This window comes from Phyllobates terribilis, unplaced genomic scaffold, assembly GCF_046119375.1.
Source record: "Phyllobates terribilis strain yellow unplaced genomic scaffold, ASM4611937v1 Scaffold_7__3_contigs__length_470593459, whole genome shotgun sequence".
NCBI lineage: Eukaryota > Metazoa > Chordata > Amphibia > Anura > Dendrobatidae > Phyllobates > Phyllobates terribilis.
In genome coordinates this window covers 412,528,114-412,554,133 of record NW_027362767.1, presented here as the reverse complement: position 1 = coordinate 412,554,133, position 26,020 = coordinate 412,528,114, and the positions used below count along the sequence as shown (strand labels likewise).

The window sequence follows — 26,020 nt, the reverse complement described above, 5'->3', positions numbered from 1 at the left end:
TGACTTTCACGACGGTCAATGTCCACAATAATCATTCCCTGTGCCGGCAGTTCAACTTTATCAATTTTAATGGTCATCTCCTTGAACCCCATCTGCGGCACGGGTAAGCCATTACTGGCGATGATGCTCAAGTTACTGTCTGGATACCGTGTGATATCAGCATCAGTCCAATACTGCTTAAAAAGTACATAAGGGATAGTGGTTACTTGTGACCCAGTATCCAGTAAGGCGCTCATGGGGATACCGTCCAGCACCACGGGTAAAACCGGGCGCCCCCCAACGTACTTATTACACCAATTGTAAGGGCCTGGTGATCTTATGCCTGGGGGTTGGCCCTCTGCCCCAGGTTGGACCCGTTTAAATTACAGTACCTGGAAATGTGTCCGGGCTGGTTGCATCGACGGCAAATGGGCTGTCCATCCTCTGCGTAGCGGTCTGTAGGCCTCCCTCGGAATGACGGGATCCTCCTCTGTCGACGCCACGGGACATCCTCCGGACTTGAAGCCAGCTCGATGGGTCTTGACGGGTCCACTTGCAACGCCTGGACGGTCCTGGTCAACGCCGCGACGCTCCTGGTCAGCTCCTGAACTTGGTGGTGCAGGTCTTTCGACGGGGCTTGGTTCAGGGCCTGTGCATCAGCCCCCACGGGGTCCATAGAGGAGGGCGCCGCCTCCTGGTGGTAGGTGAGAGTAGGGCGCCGGGGGTTTATAGCGCCACTGGTTGCAGATTCACGGAGCACCCTTATGGCCCTGTCCTTAAATTGGGCAAAGGTCAGGTCGGGGTTCTGAAAGAACATGAGACGCAGTTGGGCCCTGTGGGCACTAGACAGCAGACCTTCTATGAATTGTTCTGTTAGCAGCTTATCCGTTTCCTGCACGCTGCCAGGGTCAGTTTGTTGAATAGCCCTCAAGGCTTCCTGCAGATTTAGAGCATAGTCTCTGATGCTGTCCTGTGCCCGCTGCTTACATCCATAGAACCTCATTTTAATTTCAGCGGAGGTACGTGTGTCAAAGGTACCCCGCAGCCGGGCCAGAATACCCTTCACAGTCCTTTTCTCCTCAGTGGGCCATGATTTTACCTCCCTTTGGGCTGCGCCAGTTAACTGCCCTGTTAGTATGCTGACCTTCTGTTCCTCTGTCAGGGGGTTAACGTGGAACAAACTGTATAGCCTTTCCTTGAAGTCAGTTAGGGCATGGGGCTCCCCTGAGTATTTGGGCAGCCAGGCCGCTCCAGGGATGTAGGGCAGGGAAAAGGGCATCACCGCTGCTGCAGCTGCGTTGGTGGTAGTGGGGGCCTCTGTGTCCGACATCTTCCTCCCCCCTAGTCAAGCGTGGCCTACCTTCCGACTGCTGCTATGGACGAGGACCTGGCGTCGAGTCCTGATGACGTCAGCGTCGCTCTCTCTCTCCCTTCCATGACCTTGCGCAGCGTCGATGCGTGGGGCGGAGCTTCGGATCTCACGCGGTTTTGACGTCCACGCCCCTCTTCTTCCCACGCGGCGTCCTGAAGATGGCGTCCGATGGCGGGAAGCGGCTGCGGGTGGCGGGAAGACGGCAGAAGATGGTGGGAAACGAACCAAGATGGCGTCCGATGGCGGGAAACGACTCCGGACGGCGGGAAACTTCACCACAGGTAAGTACAAAAGTCTTTTTCAGGCACGCAGTACCCGGTGGTTGCGGGCACGAAATCCTGCCGACTACGCCAAAGCTGACTCGCCCCCTGGGCCGTGGGGCACTCGGATCCGGGCATAAGGGAGCGATGGGGGTAGTAGTGGCAACCCGGTTCCGTGGCTCAGGGTGGTCAGGCCAGTGGTAGTCCGTTTTGTGCTGTTGGTTTTGTCCGACTACGCCACCCGTGGATTTGCGGTCATTAGGAACCGCCACTGCAGGGCAGACCGCTGAGGCTGATGATATATGCAGCTGGGATGGTGTGACTCCCCACGGGAAGAGTGCGGCCCCAGGGCAGTGTAGTGGATGGTGGGAGTGATGGTAGTGAGAGTCCCGGTGCTGATAGTGCTGGAGGAGCAAGGAGCACACAGACAACAAGTTGCAGTCCAGGGTCTTTACTAAAACAGGTAAACTGACCCATAAACAGTCCCGGCTAGGAGGGGACCTGGATGTCTGAGAGCAACGGGGAAATTGGCCCTGGTCAGGGTGAGGGTGTAGGCCTACCGTGCTTTCTGCGCTCCTTCTGGCTATCTCCTCGTTATAGGGTAACAGCCACGTTTCCGAGCTTTCCGTGTTTTCTTGCCTGTATGGCCTGCGACGTGGGTTCCTTTCTGCTCCCAGCCTTGTACGGCTTTACTGGTCCCTTCGGTTGTGGCAGGGCCTCCAGGCTTCTTAGGCCAAGGAATGTACAGTCCCTTGCGGACTGGTTCTCTGCTGGGGGATGTAGAATCCTCCCAGCCTCAGACACCAAAGTCTGGTAAAATTAAGTCTTTTCTCTGCCAAGACAGGCTTGCTTCGCCTCTTGTCTCTGGCTTGTGGCTCTCCTCCTGCCACACTTCCTCTTAGGTGCAACACAACTGTCCCTCTCTGCTCTGGGACCTGAATCCCCAGATAGGTCGTCCAGTTCTCTCTAACCCTACCCCCAGCACCAGCTTTTATAGGGGCAGCCAGCTCCCCCTACTGGCCTGAGACAGGAGGCATTGCATGCTAATGTTCCCCTGACTAGAGAACCTCCCTCTTGCTCTCAGACACAGCTTTAATTACACTTGTGGCATCCAGGCCAGGGTGACACACCTACAATAAATTAGTTTATGCTTTACCTGTCCCCGCCGATCGCCACCTAAAATAAAGTAAAAAATAAAAAAATACACCTATACTCACCTCGACACCTAATTCACCGAAGCCATCGATCTCCTGTAATAAAATATAAAATAATAAACCACAACCTTATCCTTACCCCTCCATAGTAGTCCACGAGTGTCCCACGATGATCTCCAGTTTAGAGCAGCCACATAGAATGTGACCGCTCTGAACCGCTGCCGCCACTGGAATGATGGTGCCGTAAAGCAGCCCCGTCATTGCATAAGCGGGTTCGCCGGAGTTCAGGCAGCGCTGCTCCGGTTAGCTCCTTTACGGCCCTGCTGTATCGTGAGAAATTCCCACGGTACAGCAGTGCCGTAAAGGAGGTCTCAGGAGCTGCACTGACTGAATGCACTCCGGTGACCTCAGTCAGTGGCTCCCGCTGCCGGGAGCGGACGTGTTCCCGGCAGTTTGAGCTTACAGCAGCCATGACAGCTGTCACATCTCCAGATGTGACAGCTGTGCATGGGAGATCAGCTCAGGAACATGGACAGGTAACTATTTTTTTTTAGTAAACTAAGAATTAAATAAAATGGTGTGTTTTATTTCAAATAAATTATTTTTTTCTGGGTGTAGTGTGTGTTTTTTCTTTTTAACACTTTGTAGGTTAGTAATGGGGGTGTCTTATAGACGCCCATCATTACTAACCTGGGCTTCATGGCAGCTGGCGCTGACATGAACCCCACCACTATTACCCCCTGCCACCGCACCAGGGCAGCGTGGAAGAGCGAGGCTAAGTGCCAGAATTGGCGCATCCTATGGATGCGCCATTTCTGGGGCGGCTGACGGCTGGTGTTTCTAGCCTGGGAGGGGGCCAATATTCATGGCACCCTTCCTGGGCTATTAATATCAGCCCTCAGCTGTCTGCCTAGCTTTGCTAGCTATTAAAATAGGGGGGACCCCATGTCATTTTTTTTGGGGGGGGTCCCCCATTTTAATAGCTAGTAAAGTATTCAGCTGGGGGCTGATATTAGTAGTCTGGGAAGCTCCGTGGGTATTACCCCCTTCCCAGGCTTCAAACATCTGCCCCAGCCGTCTGCTTAACCTCCGCTAGAGACTAAAATTATGGGGGATCCCACGCCAATTTTTATATTAATAAATCCTTTATTTTAACACTAAATGACACTTGAGACGTTAATAAAGATGCAGTCCCTAAATTATTATTTATTTTTTAATTAATTTTTCCCAAAAATTTTGACGTGGGCTTTGCCATATTTTTGTATGCCAGCCAGGTACAGCATCCAGCTTCTATGAACGCGCCATTTTCTGGGGTGGCTGCGGACTGCAATTTGCAGTGGGGGGGGGGACCCCAGAAAGCTTGGGCCTCCCTGCGCTGCAGATTCCATCCCCCAGCTGCCTAGTTGTACCTGGCTGGACACAAAAATAGGGAGAAGCCCCACGTATTTTTTTTTTTAATTATTTCATGAAATTCATGAAATAATAAAGAAAAAAAGGACTTCCCTATATTGTTGTGTCCAACCAGGTACAAATAGGCAGCTGGTGGTTGGGGGCAGCCCGTTCCTGCCTGCTGTACCTGGCTGGACACAAATATAGTGCGAAGCCCCACGTCAATTTTTTTTTAATTATTTCAGGAAATTCATGAAATAATTAAAAAAAAATTGATGTGGGGCTTAGCCCTATATTTGTGTCCAGCCAGGTACAGCAGGCAGGAATGGGCTGCCCCCAACCACCAACTGCCTATTTGTACCTGGCCGGACACAACAATATAGGGAAGCCCTTGTTTTTTTAAATTATTTCATGAAATAATTTTAAAAAAATTGACGTGGGGCTTCGCACTATATTTGTGTCCAGTCAGGTGCAGCAGGCAGGAACGGGCTGCCCCCAACCACCAGCTGCCTATTTGTACCTGGTTGGACACAACAATATAGGGAAGCCCTTTTTTTCTTTATTATTTCATGAATTTCATGAAATAATTTAAAAAATATACGTGGAGCTTCGCCCTATTTTTGTGTCCAGCCAGGTACAATTAGGCAGCTGGGGGCTGGAATCCGCAGCGCAGGGAGGCCCAAACTTTCTGGGCCCCACCCGCTGCAAATTGCAGTCCGCAGCCACCCCGGAAAATGGCGCGTTCATAGAAGCGCCATCTTCTGGCGCTGTACCCAACTCATCCATGGCCCTGGTGCGGTGGCTCACTGGGTAATAAAGGGGTTAGGGCCAGCTTGGCATTATCAGCTGGCCCTAAGCCCGATATTCATGGGGTCACGCCAATATTAGACATGACCGCCATGAATTTCTAGTAAAGTATTTAAAAAAAAACACAACACCCAGAAAAAAGTCCTTTAATTGAAATAAACACACAATTCTTTATTGTTCTAAATTAAACCATACTTACCATCACGCCCATTCCAGCTGAAGCCAACGATCTCCTGCAATAAATGAAAAATAGTAAACCAACCTCATGCTTACCTTTCCATGGTTCCCAGGACAGCTTCAGCTCTGCTACAGCGAGATGACAGGCTGGACCTGCAGAACGCTGCCATCCAGCCTGTCATCCCGCGGACACTGAGAAGCGCAGGCATGCTTGCGCTCATCAGTGTCAGGCTGTGACGGCATCCTGATGAGCCGAGTCTCTCACACTCACCGCATGCGCAGGAGAATTCTCCCACGCTGTCAGTGACGTGCATGAGGTGAGTTGAGTTCATTGTCGGCTCATCTTTATGCCGTCACAGCCAGACACTGAGGAGCGCAAGCATGCCTGCGCTTCTCAGTGTCTGCGGGATGACAGGCTGGATGGCAGCGTTCTGCTGCGGTCCAGCCTGTCATCTCGATGTAGCAGAGCTGAAGCTGTCCTGGGAACCATGGAAAGGTAAGGATGAGATTGCTTTATTATTTTTCTTTTATTGCAGGAGATCGTTGGCTTCAGCTGGAATGGGCGTGATGGTAAGTATGGTTTAATTTAGAACAATAAAGAATTGTGTGTTTATTTTAATTAAAGGATTTTATTCTGGGTGTTGGTGTTTTTTTTAACTTTGATTATGGGGTTAGTAATGGGGGTGTCTTATAGACGCCTCTCCATTACTAACCTGGGCTTGATGTCAGCTGGCATTATAAGCTGACATCAACCCCAGCCCTATTACCCCACTGCCACCGCTACAGGGCAGTGGGAAGAGCGAGGCTAAGTGCCAGAATTGGCGCATCCTATGGATGCGCCATTTCTGGAGCGGCTGACGGCTGGTGTTTCTAGTCTGGGAGGGGGCCAATATTCATGGCACCCTTCCTGGGCTATTAATATCAGCCCCCAGCTGTCTGCCTAGCCTTTGCTAGCTATTAAAATAGGGGGGACCCCACGTCATTTTTTGGGGGGTCCCCCATTTTAATAGCTAGTAAAGGCTAGGTATTCAGCTGGGGGCTGATATTAGTAGCCTGAGAAGCTCCGTGGGTATTACCCCCTTCCCAGGCTTCAAACATCTGCCCCAGCCGTCTGCTTAACCTCCGCTAGAGACTAAAATTAGGTGGAACCCCACGCCAATTTTTTTTTTAATAAATCCTTTATTTTAACACTAAATGACAAGTACAGTAATCAACACTATCACTGTACTTCTTATATATGTGACTGACATGTTTCTATCTATCTTATCTATGTGTGATGCTCTATTCTTTCTGTTATAAATTGTCGGGTACAGATGCTGAATTGCCGGCCGGTTTTTTTAAAGAGACGGTGCATGAAAACACTAATATTTTTTTAAATAAATCCTTTACACTAAATGACAAGTACAGTAAGCAACACTGTCACTGTACTTCATATATATGTGACTGACATGTTTTTATCTATCTAATCTATGTGTGATTCTCTATTCTTTCTATTCTAAATTGTCGGGTACCGTTGCTGAATTGCCGGCCGGCTTTTTTAAAGAGACGGTGCATGAAAACACTAATATTTTGTTTAATAAATCCTTTACATTAAATGACAAGTACAGTAGGCAACACTGTCACTGTACTTCATATATATGTGACTGACATGTTTCTATCTATCTAATCTATGTGTGAAGCTCTATTCTTTCTGTTATAAATTGTCGGGTACCGGTGTATGCTGCTGCTGAATTGCCGGCTTTTCATGTTTCACTGTGAGCACTGTTCCCATCGATTTGGGCAACCACCTCCCCCAATACATTGTACATTATTGTTAGTTGTTTTCCTTCATGTAGAATTAACCTACAAGGAAAGAAATGGCTTATTTTCATTCCGATATTTGTGTCCCATTGACTTGCATTGGTTTCCGGTATCTGAATCGGCGATATCCGATACTTTTTGGGTATCGGCCCGATCTAATCCGATCCGATATTTCCTGATATCGGAAGGTATCGCTCAACACTACTCAGGAACCAAACTCAGAAACTTTAGACGCATTAAATCTGACTTGGATCCAAGTGGTAGCGTTTCTCCTTGTGGAGACTGACATACCTAGCCTGGCATACCAGTGTGATCAGGCTTATAAGCCTTGCAATGCTCCTCTTTGAAATTAAATATGCAAATTGTCTCTTCAGAGAGGAATATGACTAGAACTCTAGTGTCACTAATTGGAAGTAGCTATCCAAAAAGTCAATATCGACCCATTTAGTGAGCCTTGCCACATGACTTAGGCTTTTATACTAAGTCATGTGGCAAGGCTCATTAAAGGATCGATATTGACTTTTAGGATTGCTTCTTCCAGTAGGTGGCACTGGAGTTCTAGTCTTCTTCCTCTCTGAAGAGACAATTTGCATATTAAATCTGTCTTCACAGTGCTTGACCTCAGAACAAGTAGAAGTATTGTCGTTAAGTCTGGGTTTTTCTATTACAAAATTTTTTGATCTGCTTACCACTTTGATGGATATTAACACATTTGGTCTCAAATTGATTAGACATTATTTTGAGTCACATCATCATGATTCTCTCAATGACACTGTTCAGATTGTTACCATCAAAAACAGCTTTGAACAAAAAAACTTCCACGAACAGTTGTCATTGATTGCCCTCATGCAATAATCTTGGGACAAGGACTTCACAATCACAACATGTGCCAGCACTGCTGATTTTTATTTTGTCCTTGCATAACTATCTACTGAATCAATGTGACCTTATAAAGGTATGTATGAGGATGCCACTTAGATGGCGCTGGGTTCCTTTCACAAGGCTCGCTCTGGGCTGCCAATGTCACTGTCCTCTTGACTTTGTGCTGGTCCACCCTCTCTTGTGCTGTATCACTGGGGGCATGTCACCATCATGCTGTCGGACGCTGCTGCCTCAAGTTCCAGTGATGCGGTCACCGGATACAATCGCTATACACAGCCACCCAACTAATGATAACACAGCTGTTTGGATTCTATTACCTTTAAATACAGCCTCCGTGTTACAACTCTGTGTACCCCTTCTGATGAAGCAATGCGAAACGCTCATCAAGAAGCTCTTGGTGGCATCAGCTGTTTGATAATCCCTTCCAATTTGACTGTATTTACTGATTTATTTACTATCTTGTCTAATTAGAGATATCAAGATAGGACAATATTCACACTTTTTATTTATGACCATTAGAATAGGAGGATATAGGTATCCCCACTAGGGGGAGTATACTCCATATAATAGTTTGCCATTAGGTACATTATAACCTGTAGTTCTGTGTGTATAGGACAGACCATACTACAGTATGTGAACACTATTATTGGTGCAACTTGTGTAGCCGTACACGGGCCCAAGTAGTAAAGGGGCTTTTATGACCATACATTTTGTCACTGGTTCTGCATTCTGCTTTTATAACTTCCTCACATGAAAAATATTGAGTATTTTTTTGTATTATTTGTGTATTGCGTTATATTAAAGAATTTTTGATTTTGATACTTTTTGAGAGAAAGTCTTTCTCTTCTTCAGACTATTGATTAATGCTTAGACCCAAATCAGAGGTCTCACAATACAGCCCAATCAGATCACTTGCTTTGCACTGAGGAGGGGCAACACCCTGAAACACGAGTCTGCAAATAGAGATTCATAGAGATTCCGGTTTGGCGTTTATCCTAAGTCACGCGGCAAGGCTCGTTAGAGGCACAGTATTGACTTGTAGGATTGCTACTTGCAGTAAGTGGCACTTGAGTTCAAGTCTCCTTGTATTAAAGAAGAATTCTGGATTTAAAAAGATGATCACCTGTCCACTGGATGGGGGATAACCACTAACCATTCAATCATTGTGGCCCTGACCTCTTGGACACTCCATTCAACTCCTCATTGCAGACTTACTACTGTAGTTGAATATGAGACCCCTCGTAATTACTATTAAAAAACTGCAGCTTCTTATGTCTTATTTACCAAATGCTGCCATCACAATGGCAGATTCACTGGTAACTCCTTCTGCAGTCTGCTATGTACTGTGATACATAGAGGCTGCAGAAACCAAATAGTTCAATGTTACTATTGAAAAAAAAATTACAAAAATGAATGTATTTATGTAAAAACTGCTCCTATGGGTGTCCATATCCTTTTACAACATTTACCAAGCTAGAGAAGACGCCACTTATATTTGTGGGAATCGCGTATATATCGAAGAAAATAATTTTTCCTTGTACAAGTTTATTAAACATGTGAAGTTGAATAAAGAAAAACGTGTTACTGAAATGTACAACATGTGCTTAAAGGTAGACATCAGGCTAAACCGCTACACTGTGTTATGTGTAGTCAAAGCATTGCATGGGTGGAGTGGGACGTACATCATATATTTGATACTTTTGATCCTCTTTAGGCATAACGCAGTATTGGCTTTGCCCAGACTTTTCCATTAAAGACTAATAAAATTCACACTGCTGACTGGTCAGAAGTTCTTCTTTGTTGACCTTGACTGCGGAGTAGGTGACGGCATCCACCTCGACTCTAGGTCTTGACCGTTTAGGGAAACTTTTCTTAGCGATCTCAGCGTACTGGAGGCTGGAAGGATCCAAGTGCAGATCCTGCAAAAATAGTCATCATACACCACATTACATCCCGCAGAATACAATGTAGCGAGCCATGCGCCGTCTATGGGCGCTGTGGGAATAGGCGACCAAACTGACTTAGCTGTTCCTTAGTCTCCTTCAAACTGTAATGGAGAGAGCATGGTGCAAACTCAACATATTTGTTCCTTCTTCACTGTATTATTTGCCAATGGGAACTTTAGATTGCCTTATGAGGTCATCGGACCCCTGTTCTCTCTCTAGGTAGCGATCAGTGCTGTAGTCCTAGGGATAAGCCATAAGAGTCTATGCTTGAAATACACTTTAAAACATTTCTATAGTTTAGAAACCCCTTTTTCGTTGGGAGTTATTTTAGAGAGATAACATGTCTAGGATCCTCTTGCAGAGTGAAGGGCACCATCAAAGACCATCTCTCGCTCTGTAGGACCTGTCTTGCATCTCGTAGACAAACTATTGATTTGAATGGGCAGGGTGTAATGTTCAATTTCCCCTGTGGTGGTGCAGCAGGGAAATCACACACTTAAGGGCTGTTTCATTGCGCACGCCAGTCTTAATGAAGGACTTGGAGTACCATGCTCAGAATTCATTAAAGGGCGCATTCAATGTACCTTATCAGTGGCGTACTCCTTGCCAGAAATGCTACTCTGGTCCATTGACTAGAGTAGCATTTCTGGAGTAACAAACGCTAGCTTTTTTATTGAACTTGACAAGGGGGCATGACCACACTGTCTCATCCTCAGCACTTCCTATTTCAGCAAAGATGCTTTAAACTGGTGAGAAAAAACAAGTTGTGAAAGAAGTTTGCGACTTTTTAAAGCTTTTATGCCAGTTTTCTGATGTAAAAGCATTGCTGAATCTGCTCCATATTGTCGGGTTTCTCCATGTACTGTATGTCAGTTGATCACCTGGGATAATGTCTGAATTCAGTTGGTAGGCGTCTTTAGCTATTAGATGGTCACCTTATCCCACCAATAACAGCAGGTTGAGGTGACTTTAATCTAATGTTTATGTGGACCTTTACTGTTATAGAGTTCTTGATGACAGTATAGTATTTACTGAACCTGAATTTCCCAGGACTTAGTCCCATCTTTGGTGTAAAATAATATCTTTACAAAACATATAGAGGGAACTTATTACTGACTTTACTGCATCATTTTCATGTTTGAGTCAGTCTCATCACAGTGGGTGGAGCTTAGTAGGGGGCGTGACCAATGGATTTATTCTAATTTACACCTTCAGAGATGCACTAAGCTGTCACGCAACACACAGATTCCTTGTAACCCTTTCCCATGACTGATCCTGCACATACCTGATCTTTAGATCTCGATAAACCTGTGAAATAAGCAAAATAAATTGGTTACATTTTATATCATTTTATTACATTTATATCAGTAGTAATAATATAATATTACATCATACATGGCATCTATGTTCTGCTTTCTGTGCACCAGTCTGCTCTAGAGCTGCCCTCGTGAGAACCGGTGCCTGTGAACTGAGGTAACCTTACTGACGTCACCTCAGTTCACAGCGGCTGGGTCTCACGGAGTACAGTGTGAAGACCAAGCAGTAGCTGCTACTCCGGTCTATGAAGCTTCATTCTCTGAAAGGAGCTTCATACACTGGATGAAGAAGATGAGGATCATTGATGGATCTCCCTTTGGACTATGGTGGACTGGTGTGGATTATTTTTTTTAATAAATGGGTGAAAAAGGGAAATTGTCAGGGAATTTTTTTTTCAAATAAATATTTTTTTCTGTATGTTTTTTTCTCTTTTTACTTACTGGGTTAGTAACGGTGTTGTTTAATAGACGCCTCTCCATTACTAACCCATGGGCTTAATGTCAACAGACATTACACAGCTGACACGAATCCCACAATTCCACTATCCTGATTGCCAATGCACCAGGGCAATCAGGGAGAGCCAATCTAATGGATGTGCCATTTCTGAGGGAGCTGAGGACTGGTCTTATTAGGCTAAGAAGGGACCAATATCCATGGCCTTTCCCAGCCTATTAATATCAGCCCCCAGTTGTCTTCTTTGCCTTAGCTGGTAATTAAAAATAGGGGGGACCCCGTATCATTTTTTTAGGGTCCCCCCATTTTTAATAACCAGCAAAAGCAAAGCAGACAGTTGGGGGCTGAAACTAATAGGCTGGAAAGATCCATAGATAATGTCCCCTTCCCAGCATAATAAGACCAGTACACAGCTGTCTGATTTCCCTTCGATAGTTATAAAAATAGGGTGGACCGCGCATCGTTTTTTTAAATTATTTATTTATTTTACTCCATCAGACCAGGTCACATGGTGCGCTGGTCAATCACAGTGGTGCGATTATTTGACATTACTGTAATGAGTCCGGAAGTGCCCACAGTCTTAAAGCTTGTTGATTGGCTGCTCTGCAGCCTTTCAACAAGCTTGATTGGACTGCCAAACCCAAACACTAACACGGACATACAGTAAAAAGTCAGTGTTCGGGATTCAGTACCAGGTTTGCTCATCCCTAATATAGATACATTCATACAAACCCTGGGAATGATTCTTAATAACCACAGCAATCAGGATTACTATAAAACATGCTTCAGCCCCAATGACAGCATAGAAAATATACATATTCCGTTCTTCAGGATCATGTTGTTCTAAAAAATATAAAATAAGGAAACATTACAGAATCGGTTTGGATCTCTCTTAATTTCTTATTAAAAACACTTCCCTCCTCAACTCTATATGAAGTATAACTGTCCATTCACATAAAACTTGCATAAAATAGTACATTCCAGTCCAATATGTCCAGGGACAGTCTGGATTACAGTGCCCTGTAACTTACTATCCACTCTTTTATCATTATGTCTGTAGTACTGTAAGGAGGTAGAGGTGTTGCTCACATTCCCCCTTGAAAACTTGTATTGCTGTAATGCGTTATGATGTTTGTGTGTTTAACAATTTGCATTGATATGTGATGAGATTGTGTTCTGCCTAGCAGCATGGAGTTCATAGGGAGAGATAGGGTTAACAGTTGGGACTGGCCCAGAATGGAAGGGGATAGGGGAGGAGACAGTGGAGAGTTTCCTGTAAGAACGTCAGATAGGGATGAGCCTGCAGCAGTAGCAGACCTCATGTCTGATTGACGAGCAGAACCAAGTGCAGTGGGTGTCCTGTGGCAAAAAAATAGAGAAAATCGACCAAGCGGAGAGTATGATCCCACAAAGAAGTGAGTTGCAATCCATAGTCAGTTCAGAGCAAAAGAGAGCAAAGTAAGAAGTATCGGGGTCTGGGGCGGGAAGCCTCACGGGACGGTATGGAGTTGTCTGTCTGTCAGTCAGGTAATGAGATGGAGAAAGAAGGACAAGTGAGACAAAGAGGAAAAGCCCTGAGTTGTGATCCTGAGCCATCAATAGAGAGAGAAGCTAAGTAGCAGCCATATTGGTATAAGAAAACTCTTCTAAGGGGAGTAAGATGCAGAACTGCGGGTGGAAGTATAGGACTCTTGTTTGATGGACTGTAGTGCTGTTATTGGGGGATGGGCTGTGTTCAGACAGAATAGCTAAGAGAAGCAAAAAGCTATAGTGACTCCAGGAAAAGAGTAAGAAGTGTGTGATAGTGTACCATGTCATAACTGAAATGTCCACTAAGATGATTGTCTACTATCTGCTGTATATCGTTCCTCTGAAGATATTTTTCAGTAAAAATATGTTGATTTATCGACTATGGCCTCTCTCAATGGACTCTGCAGCACCTCATCCTGGCCGGACAAAATCAGCGGCACCATGCAGTCTGCAAAGGCAACTCATCTCACCATCACAGTGAAAGTCCACACACCGAGCCAGGACCCCATTTTCATGTAGCATGCCAGTGCTTAAAACACGAGTACTTCACCCGTGGCTATCGCCCCATGCTACATTACACTATAGGTAATACATTATTTTTCTCACCTTACAGCTTGCACTGTATCTTCCCTTAACTGAAATCCTGCCTGTCTGTTATGTCTGAATGCAGTTATGCAAACAGGAGAGCAGGAACAAAAAGACAAGGGCCTATTTCATGTACAAAGACAAAGACACCCCTTCCCCAATTTATTGTGCAGAAACAAAGACCTGCCCCCACTATCTGTACAGAGACAAACACTTCCCCTCACATCCTGTAAAGACTAAAAATGCCCACAAGAAATCACTAGGGACTAAGGGGTTAGGATCTCTAGTCTAAACAGGAACCAACAGGGTCAGTTGAAGTTTTTAGTGTCTTACCTATTTTTCAGAGTGAGTTGCAACACAATTATAACACTTTTTGTCTCTACAGGAAGTGTGAGCAGTTGTTGTAGATCAACAGGAATTTGGGTGGGTCTTTGTATGTCTACAGGAAGTGTGGACAGGTTTTTGTTTCTCTACAGGAAGTGGGTTGGGTCTTTGTTTCTTCAGTTAGTGGGAGTGCATCTTTATGCCTCTAAAGGAAGTGGGGTGGTCTCTGTCTCTACAGCAAGTGAGGCTCATACTATGATGTCAAGGTCCCACATCCAGGAACTTCAGCAAAAGTCAAACCCTTTTGAGGGGCATTACTTACTTATGAGAACTTTTTACAATAATTCAGATTTAGTAAAATCCCCAGTCTGGGGCTGTGAACTCTTTTCTTAAATTAAAATGACAGCCTCAGGCTGGCTATAGGGTTCCCATATGTGGAGGGTGCTCAGGAGTTGAGACCTCTCCATACGTGTTAATTTCCGGCTGTATAACATAGCTGGCATCACTGAGTAACAGCAGCAGTAAGAGATGAGCTTCGCCCAAGGCTATTAAACATTTAATTGTCGCTGTCAAGCTCTTCTTTAAATGAAATGAATGCTGGAATTTGCGCATACGATGCTTGTAATGGCCCTCCACTAAGAGTTTGCGCGGTAACGATGTGTTACCATTGCAGCTGGGAGTCTTCTTGGCACTCCTATAAAGTACAGCTACAGGTTAAGCTTCATAGACAGATTTTCACCATATACTGCAATACATAATATTGCAGGATATAGCATAAGTGATAACATTATCCTAGGTTTGAGTCCTCTAAAAGAGCTTAACAATAAATTAAAAAAAAAAGTTTTTTCAAAATATATAAAAAAAGACATAAAAATTAAGGTCACTTCACTTTGCCTATTAAAAATAAAAAAAATTAAAATATTTGATATCATCACTCCTTCCCAAAACAATGGAATAAAAAATGCCCAAAAAGTCAATTATTAGTGTTGAGCGAGCATGCTCGACACTGCTCGGTACTCGCCCGAGCATCTCACTACTGGGGATGTTCGGCGAGCACCGAGCATTTCCGGGTTACTCGGGCGGGAGCTCGGGTCTCCGCCCTGCATGTTTGTCGCTCTTTACAGAGCCAATGAACATGCAGGGATTGCCAGCCAGTCACTGTAATACCGCAGCCATGTTGGTTGTGGGCATTACAGTGATTGGCTGGCCGCAGAGCATCACCTCGAGTATTTAAAACCGGGCGCCGCCATCTTGGACACAGTCGATCGGGATCAGACAGTGTAGGGACAGCGCTGCTGAGCTAGGGAGAGATTTATACTGTGAAATAGGTAGTGTAGGGTCTCTAAAGCCTGCAAAATCAAACAAACAGTCCTTCTGAGGACTAATATCCATCACAGATATCAGGCAGGCAGGCAGGCTGTATAGGAGACCCAGTGGTTATACCAACAAACACTGCATTACAGTCCTGTGTGCTGCTGCTCAAATTGCTAGACTTAGCCCCAGGTCTCAGGGGCCAGGAAAAATCCTTTTTTTTTTCATCTAAATCCTCTTTTTTTTTTTTCCTCAGTCAGACTGTACAAATACCCGTCTTATTAACCTTTTTGGAATTTCCCCACCCCCCCAAAAAAAAAATTGAGTGTGTCTGTGAGTGTTCAGACACAAATATATCTGTTTAACCCTAGAACGCATGACCATAAAAATCTACACTTTCACATACTTGGGGTCTTTTAGGCCCGTGTGCAAATAACATGGAATAACTCAAACTCAAATGACAAACAACTATATACATGAAGAATACCTAGAGTTTCAAAATTCTAACTAAAGTAATCTTGCAAAAAATAGAAAACAATTAACAGGGCGGGCCTGCGATGCCCCAGGTATGCGTTCTAGGGTTAAAAGAGTCTGGTTTCGGCCAGATAACTAGAACTGTGGTTTTGCAGTTCCACGGTTCAAATCTCTGTATTATCCACTTTTTTGCATTTTTTCCATAAAAAAAACAGTTTGAGTGTCTCGCTGACTGTTCAGACAGAAATATATCTATTTAAAAAAGTCTGGTATACGCCAGGAAATTAGAACTGTGGTTTTCCTCTTCCACGGTTCAAATCTGGGTGTTATCCATCTTTTTGCCTTTTTTACATAAAAAAAAAACTGTTTCAGTGTCTCGCTGACTGTTCAGACACAAATATATCTGTTTAAAAGATTCTGGTGTAGGCCAGAGAACTAGAACTGTGGTTCTCCTCTTCCACTGTTCTAATCTCCTTTTTATTACCCCTTTACCATTGATAGTGCGAGTGTAAGCTACTTTACTTCATTTACAATGGGCAAGGTGCGTGGCAAGGGACGTGGAACTGGACGTTCTGGTAATGGTGCGTGCAGAGGATGGGGCTGTGGCCAAGGTGAAAATGTGGCACAACCAACAGCCACATCTTCTCGCTCCCAGTTCTTGACCGAATTGCTAGGGAAGCACACAACAACACCACTATTGTGAACTGATCAGTTTGAACAGGTTATTAATTGGATAGCAGATAATACTTCCAGTCACCTGGGCACCACCACCTCTGGTCTGTCTTCCACATGGTCAAGTGTTAGTAGCCGTGAGTCTCGACCGCATACTCCTCCTCACCCTGCTGCTCCTTCCTCCCACCATGCCAAGTGTCGTCAGACAGCAACTGATCCCACAGTTGGACACTCTGAAGAGCTGTTCACTGGTCCATTTCTATATTTGGGCCCCTCGCCTGCTCCGCTTGAAGTGGTGGAAGAGGAGATCCCATGTAGCGATGGCCAAATATTTGAACAGCCACGGCAACAGGAAGTCGACGCTGGCAATTTGTCACAAGAGGTGGACGATGATGAGACACAATTGCCACGAAGTGAGGAGGAGGACCGTGGTGCGGAAGTGGAAGAGGAGGAGGTGGTGGATGATCTAGTAACTGACCCAGCGTGGCAGGAGGACACACAGAGCGAAGCCAGCAGCACACAGGGGGAGGGAGGAAAAGTACCCCAACAGACAGGAAGAAGCAGTGTGGTGGCCGCAGACAGAAGGCGGGAAATCGTTCTCCTTAACACCAACAAGAGGGATGTTGCCACTACAACCGGCAGGTCTTCCAGAGTCTGGAATTTTTTTAAAGACTCTGCTGATAACCCCAAAAAGGCCATTTGTACCACCTGCCAGGAGTGGACCTGGATGTCTGACATATGTACCATCCTGACAAACTTTGAAGAGTCCACCAAGATGATGAGTGGGGATGACGCCATCATTAGTGTCAGCATCCCACTTGTCTGTCTTTTGCAATGCTCTCTGCAGAAAATTAAAGAGGAGGCATTGCAGCCAGAGTATGATGAGATGGATCAAGAAGCCGTAGCGGGTGATTACACACAAACCAGCCTCATCTCATCCCAACATGCATTTGGGACAATGAGGGAGAGGAGGAGGAGAAGGAGGAGGAAGAACAGGAGCTGGTATCATGCTCTGTAGACGGTAGTACCGGTACAACTGTCATATCATCGGTTCAGCGTGGGTGGCCTGAGGACAGGGGGGAGGAGGAGGAGGAGGAGGAAGAGAGCATGGTCAGTCATCATCTTGTTGCCCGTTACCAGTCTGGCACGCATGGCTGACTTTATGTTACGCTGCCTTAACCGTGACCCTCACGTTGTCAAAATGTTGGGTGACAGTCATTACTGGTTGGTGACACTTTTAGACCCCCGCTACAAGGAGAACTTTCACTCTCTTATTCCTGAGGTGGAGAGGTCTACAAAAATTGGGCAGTACCAGAAGGCCCTTGCTGCAGAACTGTTAAAAAAATTCCCATCTGAACACGCTAGCGGCAGAGGTCACAGTTTGTTGCCCAACCAAGGCGTACAGGCGAGAGAGACGCAACTCCAATCCAGCAGAGGCAGGGGAACGCTGTCAACGTTCTGGGACAGTTTTCTGAGACCCGCCCAGCTTACAGGTCCTGAGGCGCGGGTTACTCTCACAAGGAGTGGAAAGTTGGTGAGGGAGTACCTTGCCAACCATACCAGCGTCCTCCGTGATTCCTCTGTGCCTTTTAATTATTGGGTATCCAAGCTGGACACTTGGAATGAACTCGATCTGAATGCCTTGGAGGTCCTGGCCTGCCCTGCCGCTAGCGTGTTATCGGAGCGTGTTTTTACTGCCGCTGGGGGAATTATAACTGATAAGCGCACTCGCCTGTCAACTGACAATGCTGACAAGCTGACTCTTATCAAAATGAACAACGGCTGGATTGAACCAGACTTCTCATCACCACCAAATGACAGTAGAGTAACATAAAGTCAAATCCACTGTGTTATTTCAGAAGGTGTATTCCCATGCACCGCTTCACATCCACACATACGCTTCCTCATTTCGGCTGTATTTTGCTCTTCTGCTTATCCATAGCCTCCACCACCACTATACCACCAGGGTGACCGTGGTCCATGTTGTCAGCATTGCAAGTTCCTCCATCCTAATTTTTGGCAGCTTTTGCTTGGAAGGCATAGGCAAAGACTATGGGAGTTCCACTCCCCAATAATAGGAATAATGTTTTGAATATGCTGTACTGCATGGCTCTTGTAAGGGTCATTAAAATCGTCTTGTTAAGCTACTGTGACCTCCACCTCTCTTCCAAGGGTCATTGATATTGTCTTTTTATTCCACTGGGACCTCCACGTATCTTCCAAGGGGCATTGATATTGTCTTTTTATTCCACTGTGACCTCCACGTCTCTTCCAAGGGGCATTAAAACTATCTTGTTAAGCTACTGTGACCTCCACATCTTTTCCAAGGGGCATTAAAACTGTCTTGTTAAACCACTTTGAACTCCAAGTCTTTTCCAAGGGGCATTAAAATCATCTTGCTAAGCTACTGTGACCTCCACGTCTCTACCAAGGGTCTTTGATATTGTCTTTTTATTCCACTGGGACCTCCACCACTCTTCCAATGGGCGTTGATATTGTCTTTTTATTCCACTGTAACCTCCGCCACTCTTCCAAAGGGCATTGATATTGTCTTTTTATTCCATTGGGACCTCCACGTCTCTTTCAAGGGGCATTAAAACCGTCTTGTTAAACCACTCTGAACTCCACGTCACTTCCAAGGGGCATTAAAACCGTCTTGTTAAGCTACTGTGACCTCTACGTCTCTTCCAAGGGGCATTAAAACCGTCTTGTTAAACCACTCTGAACTCCACGTCTCTTCCAAGGGGCATTAAAACCGTCTTGTTAAGCTACTGTGACCTCCACGTCTCTTCCAAGGGGCATTAAAACCGTCTTGTTAAACCACTCTGAACTCCATGTCTCTTCCAAGGGGCATTAAAACCATCTTGTTAAGCTACTGTGACCTCCACGTCTCTTCCAAGGGGCATTAAAACCGTCTTGTTAATCCACTCTGAACTACACAGCTCTTCCAAGGGGCATTGAAATGTTGTTTTTAATTACCTCTAACCTCGACGACTCTTCCAAGGGGCATTGCATTTCCTCCTAATTTTAGTCAGCTTTTGCTTTTCAATGCATAGGCGAACACTAAGGGAGACCGACTCCCCAATAATGGGTAGAAGGTTTTTAGTACGCTCTAATCCACGTTTGTAAACTCTGTATCAAGGGGCATTGCAGTTCCTCATAATTTTTGGAAAGCCTTCCATTCACTGCTTAGGCCAACAGTGTACAGGAGACCCAGTTGCTATAAATGGAAAAAACGGTTTACTTAAGGCCCTCTGACCTCCATGTCACTTCCAAGGGGCATTGGAGTGCCTCAAAATTTTTGGTAGGCATTGCACTCACTGTATGCCCTATAACTGTGTAGCCGAACCGCTCCTTTTGGTACAGAAACATATCCTACAAGACATGTGTGGTAGACTGGCCTGATATTGATGTGAATGGTCCCTGTTAGTGTTGAGCCACCCCCGTAGTGTTCGAGTTCAGATAGGTTCGTCGGACACCCTTGTGTTCGCCGAACTGTTCGTCGAACACCTTCGAACACCGTTAAAACCAATGGCAGGCAAACAAAAACACATAGAAACACATAGAAAACACCTTCAAAGGTGTCCAAAAGCTGACAAACTGCTCAGAAGACATAACTAACACATGGAAAAGTGACAAGTACATATAGTCATGCGAAAAGAAAAGAGGCAGAGGAGTAAAAGGAGGGGGAGACACAGATATAGGCATGTCATGCCCTTCTAAAATCCAAAAAGTGAGAAGCCGACACGGCCAGTCCGTTCCTGCCCGTGCCACCTCTGTGTCGCCGGGTTTGTGCCAGAGCCGCGTTGGACCCTGATGGCCTGCCCCCCTCTCCCAATACTGGTGCCTGTCCGCTGGTGGGTCGAGCGAGCCCCCCTGTGGTGGAGGCAGCTCTAAGCTTTTTAATTTAAATTGTCTCTCTAATTTGAATGAATACACTTTAAATCCTTTTACAAGGATCTATTGGAGGGCAAGTCTCATGCCAGCAGCCGCGTAATTCCAGCTCCAGTAGCGTCCACTAAAGCTGCTGCAGTTAAAAAGCTTTTATAAGGATCGAGCTCGGCGGTCCACCGCAAGGCGTCCTACCGCCAGTCCCAGCCCCTATCCCTTGGGGTGCCTCCTGATGCTCTTCACTGAGTATCCCGGGGTCCCGAAGCATTTCCTTTGAAAAAATTAAGTGTCCAAACTACAGGTGGTGTAGCTTGCTTAACAGCCGGGATAATCCGCTGACTAGCAGACACTGCTACTAGGCACAAAGTATTTCCTGGGCTAGATGCAGTTAAAAATTTGTAATTAGATACTCTCGTTGGATGCTGAGAAAGCATTCCATAGAGTCTCCTGGCACGCCATATATTATTCTCTTAAAAAGCTTGGGGTAGGGGTCTAGGGGACCCATTTATAGCCCAAATCACGGCCCTGTATCACAATACGTCACCTAGGCTGAAGGTAAATGGAACTGTAGCACCCCGAGGGCTCGGTTGCTACAGAGGTATTGCACCTCTCCCAGAGGTGTGATATCTCACTCTCAGGTAAGGATGGAGTGTGGATCAGGACCCCGACACCTGCATGCATTACACCACATTACCGTGGGGCAGGGCGACCAATATGCCCCTGAGATGGGCACGACAGTCCCTGTCCCTGGCTGGAGTGGAGGGAGGGAACACCAAGGAAGGGGAACCCTGTAGTGCAGGAGCAGGGAGGAAGCAGTTCCTGGGTGCATTGAGAAGGGAGTATAAAAGGTGGGCACCATCTTAGTTCAGTGCAGAGAAGTGTGAGCAGAAGTGACAGGGAGCAGGGGCTCTGCATGAGCTTTGCTCTGGAGGCGGGCCTAGTAACAGAGGCCCAGACCTGGAAGAGGGAGAAGGAAGGAAGAGGAGCGGAGAAGGCTCCAGGAACGAGGAACGAAGGGATCCCAGGGGTGCGGACGGGCGAGTCGCCACCGCACGCCCGAATCCACCTGCGTGGAGGGGTCAGGCCAAAGGGGGAGACCGGTCCCCGAAACTAGTGGAGGCGGGAAACGACCCTCAGCTAGAAACCGGAGGCTGTGACATGTTATGTGGCGCAGCCCCTCGCTACACCCGCTAGGAAGGCACCACATAGGGTCAGGGAAACTGGCGCCAAGTTTACCAAGAGGAGGCCCGAGGCAGCCGGACAGAAGCATTGGTAAGAAAGGCCAGACCAAGGACACACAAAGGGGGTTCTGTGAAGCGCTCCAAAATTATCTGGGAGTTGTCTGAGCCCCTCACCTGGTGAGCACAGTACGACGTGGGCAGCCGTTACCTGTAGAAGTGGTCTGGATAATAAGGACTGTGAGTAAAGACCCTGGACTGCATCACTGACTCCGTGTCGTTACTGCTGCTGCCCTGCACCATCACCCCCATCCTCCGCATACACTGCCCTGAGGCTATACTCCTCCCGTGGGGAGTTATACTACGCTCTGCTGCACCCACAACACCAGCCTCAGCGGTCTGCCCTGCAGCGGCGGTTCACTCTGACCGCAATCCACGGGTGGCGTAGTCGGACATTTAAACATCAAAACCACATAAATAGTTCCGCCACTGTTTTGACCACCCTGAGCCACGGAACCGGGTCGCCGCCACGGAGACTACAACCACCAGCATCCACCAAAAAGGGTCCGGCTCCGGGTGTCCCAAGGCCCAGGGGGCGCGTCAGAATATTTTCATCACCTTTCATAATCACCAATGGGACAAGGCAGGGATGTCCTCTGTCCCCTCTCTTATACATCCTAGTAACGGAGCACCTGCTATCATCAATTCGCCATAACCCCAATATTAGGTGGATTGAGGTGGGAAGCACCGAGTACAAGTGCTCTGCATTTGCTGATGATGTCCTAGTATATATCACTCAATCACATACAGTGCCTACAAGTAGTATTCAACCCCCTGCAGATTTAGGAGGTTTGATAAGATGCAAATAAGTTAGAGCCTTCAAACTGCAAACGAGAGTAGGATTTATGAACAGAAGCATAAATCTTATAAACCAAAAAGTTATGTTGCTCAGTTGAATTTTATTAAATTTTAAACATAAAAGTGTGGGTCAATTATTATACAACCCCTATGTTTAATATTTTGTGGAATAACCCTTGTTTGCAATTACAGCTAATAATCGTCTTTTATAAGACCTGATCAGGCCGGCACAGGTCTGTGGAGTTATCTTGGCCCACTCCACCATGCAGATCTTCTCCAAGTTATCTAGGTTCTTTGGGTGTCTCATGTGGACTTTATTCTTGAGCTCCTTCCACAAGTTTTCAATTGGGTTAAGGTCAGGAGACTGACTAGGCCACTCCAACACCTTGACTTTTTCCCTCTTGAACCAGGCCTTGGTTTTCTTGGCTGTGTGCTTTGGGTCGTTGTCTTGTTGGAAGATGAAATTACGACCCATCTTAAGATCCTTGATGGAGGAGCGGAGGTTCTTGGCCAAAATCTCCAGGTAGGCCGTGCTATCCATCTTCCCATGGATGCGGACCAGATGGCCAGGCCCCTTGGCTGAGAAACAGCCCCACAGCATGATGCTGCCACCACCATGCTTGACTGTAGGGATGGTATTCTTGGGGTCGTATGCAGTGCCATCCAGTCTCCAAACGTCACGTGTGTGGTTGGCACCAAAGATCTCGATCTTGGTCTCATCAGACCATAGAACCTTGAACCAGTCTGTCTCAGAGTCCTCCAAGTGATCATGAGCAAACTGTAGACGAGCCTTGACATGACGCTTTGAAAGTAAAGGTACCTTACGGGCTCGTCTGGAACGGAGACCATTGCGGTGGAGTACGTTACTTATGGTATTGACTGAAACCAATGTCCCCACTGTCATGAGATCTTCCCGGAGCTCCTTCCTTGTTGTCCTTGGGTTAGCCTTGACTCTTCGGACAAGCCTGGCCTCGGCACGGGAGGACACTTTCAAAGGCTGTCCAGGCCGTGGAAGGCTAACAGTAGTTCCATAAGCCTTCCACTTACGGATGATGCTCCCAACAGTGGAGACAGGTAGGCCCAACTCCTTGGAAAGGGTTTTATACCCCTTGCCAGCCTTGTGACCCTCCACGATCTTGTCTCTGATGGCCTTGGAATGCTCCTTTGTCTTTCCCATGTTGACCATGTCTGAGTGCTGTTCACAAGTTTGGGGAGGGTCTTAAATAGTCAGAAAAGGCTGGCAAAAGAGATCTTTAATCCACACATGTGAAGCTCATTATTCTTGGTGCCTGAACTACTTCTTAATACTTTAGGGGGACCAAAAAGAATTCTTGTGGTTTGAGGGGTTGAATAATAAATGACACTCTGAATTAACTTTTAACATTTTAAAAAAATCAAAAAAAACAAAACAAAAACAATATTTGCTGCAGTGCATTTCCCACTTCCAGGCTGATCTACAGTACAAATGTCACAATGCCAAGTTAATTCCGCATGTGTCAACCAGCTAAATCTGCAGGGGGTTGAATACTACTTGTAGGCACTGTATATCCATCCCTGCTGTTATGGCTGAAATAGATCACTTTGTTACATGGTCAAATTTTAAAATCAATGCAGCGAAGTCAGAGGCCCTCGATGTCTCCCTCCCCAAATCCATACTGGATTCCATCCAGTCCAACTTTCCCTTTGCCTGGCCCTCACAGGGTATCAAATACTTAGGAATTCCTATTCATAGAGACCTTTCCCGTGTATGTTATCTTAATTTTGGGCCCTTTATTGAACAACTCCATAAAGACCACGGTTGGCAAGTTAGAACTGTAAGATTCACTACGTGAACCACTGGTGTTTTGTGGAAAAGCACATGTACACTGTGTTCCAAATTATTATGCAAAAAGTGTTTAGGAGTGATAAGGGAAGAATTTGTTTGTTTGTCAGCTAAACTCATTGATGGTGATGTGTGTCACGGCTCTTTATATCACTGTAAGCAATTGCAGACATCTGTGCTAATTAGTTTGGCAGGTGTGTCCAATGAAAGACAAGACTACTTAAGAAGGCTGTCCCACATTATTAAGCAGCCTACATTTTCTGCCAAAATGGGAAAGAAAAAGGATGTGTCGGCTGTTGAGAAGCAACAAATTGTGGAGTGTTTACGTCAAGGCATGACTACAATCAACATTGTGCGATGATCAGGATGAAGTGTCTTGGCAATCAAGAAGTATGTAGCTAATTCACAGTACACACATGTGCGTGCTGATAAGGGCAAATTGAGGACTCTTTCCTACAGGCAATTACATCAGGTTAAAAGAGCAGCGGCAAAAAAGCCTTGTCATAGCAGCAGACACGTTTTTGAAGCTGCTGGTGCCTCCAACGTCCCCCGAACAACAAGATGCAGGGTCCTTCAGAGGTTTGCAGCTGTGCGTAAGCCATCCTGTCGACCTCCTCTATCCACTGCACACAAGCAGAAAAGGCTCCAGTGGGCCAAACAATACATGAAGACTGACTTCAAAACTGTTTTGTTCACTGATGAGTGCCGTGCAACACTCGATGGTCCAGATGGATGGAGTGGAGGATGGCTGGTTGATGGACACCCCACGCAAACACGGCTACAGCGCCAACAAGGAGGAGGTGGAATAATGTTTTGGGCTGGAATCATGGGGAGAGAGATTGTCGGCCCCTTTAGGATCCCTGAAGGGGTAAAGATGAACTCCATAATGTATGTGGAGTTTCTCAAACAGCACTTCCTGCCATGGTTCAAGAAGAAGAACCGTGTATTCCACAGCAACATCATTTTCATGCATGATAATGCACCGTCTCATGCTGTACATAACACATCTGCATCTCTGGCTGATATGGGCATAAAAGGGGACATCTTATGGTGTGACCCCCATGCTCCCCTGACCACAACCCCATTCAGAACCTCTGGAGCATCATCAAAAGGAGTGTCTATGATGGCGGGAGGCAGTTCACATCTAAGCAACAGCTCTGGGAGGGTATTCTGTCCTCATGCAAAACAATTGAAGCAGAAACCATCCAAAACATGACAAATTCAATGGACGAGAGAGTTCAGAAGCTCCTTTCAAACAAGGGGTCCTATGTGCAAATGTAACATCACCTAGAATAAAGTTTTGAGTTGAAAACTGGTTGATTTCAGTTTCTAATAACCTGCTAATGCTTATAATTTCAAAAATGACCATTTTTTTGTTCTTTATTAAAATGAAAAGGTTGATCGAAGAGTGTGGGGAATCTAAGAGTGTGGCAACCCAGTAGTCAGGATTACTTCGAATTCTGACAATCTGAGGGTCATGTTGCAGGTAGTGCAGCAAGAAGGCACTCATGTGTCTTGCGCATCTAGGAGCCCCAAAATTATTTTCCGGGCTAGATGCAGCTAAAAATTATTATTAATTTTAAATCTGGTGGAGCTTAGTATAGATTGCCTAATAGAATCAGTACTGCACACTGCTACAAAGTCCAAATAATTTTCCAGCCAAGATACAGATAAACATGATTAGTAATTTTAAATCTGGTGGAGCTTAGTATAGATGGCCTAATAGAATCATTACTGCACACTGCTACAAAGCCCAAATTATTTTCCAGCCAAGATACAGATAAACATGATTAGTAATTTTAAACTTGGTGGAGCTTAGTATAGATGGCCTAATAGAAT

At 45.9% G+C, this 26,020-nt stretch overlaps 1 protein-coding gene across 1 annotated transcript in view; it reads right to left on the bottom strand.

Moving 5' to 3' along the window:
* Positions 1-9,577: 9,577 nt before the first annotated feature.
* The window catches only part of LOC141155557 (uncharacterized), a 39,488-nt gene continuing 23,045 nt past the window's right edge, over positions 9,578-26,020 (bottom strand). Inside the window, exons 3-5 of the mRNA XM_073642425.1 lie at positions 12,269-12,379; positions 11,052-11,074; positions 9,578-9,739 (exon numbers count right to left, since the gene is read on the bottom strand). Of these exons, the coding sequence (XP_073498526.1) occupies positions 9,578-9,739; positions 11,052-11,074; positions 12,269-12,379 (296 nt within the window). The remainder of the gene's footprint in view (positions 9,740-11,051; positions 11,075-12,268; positions 12,380-26,020) is intronic.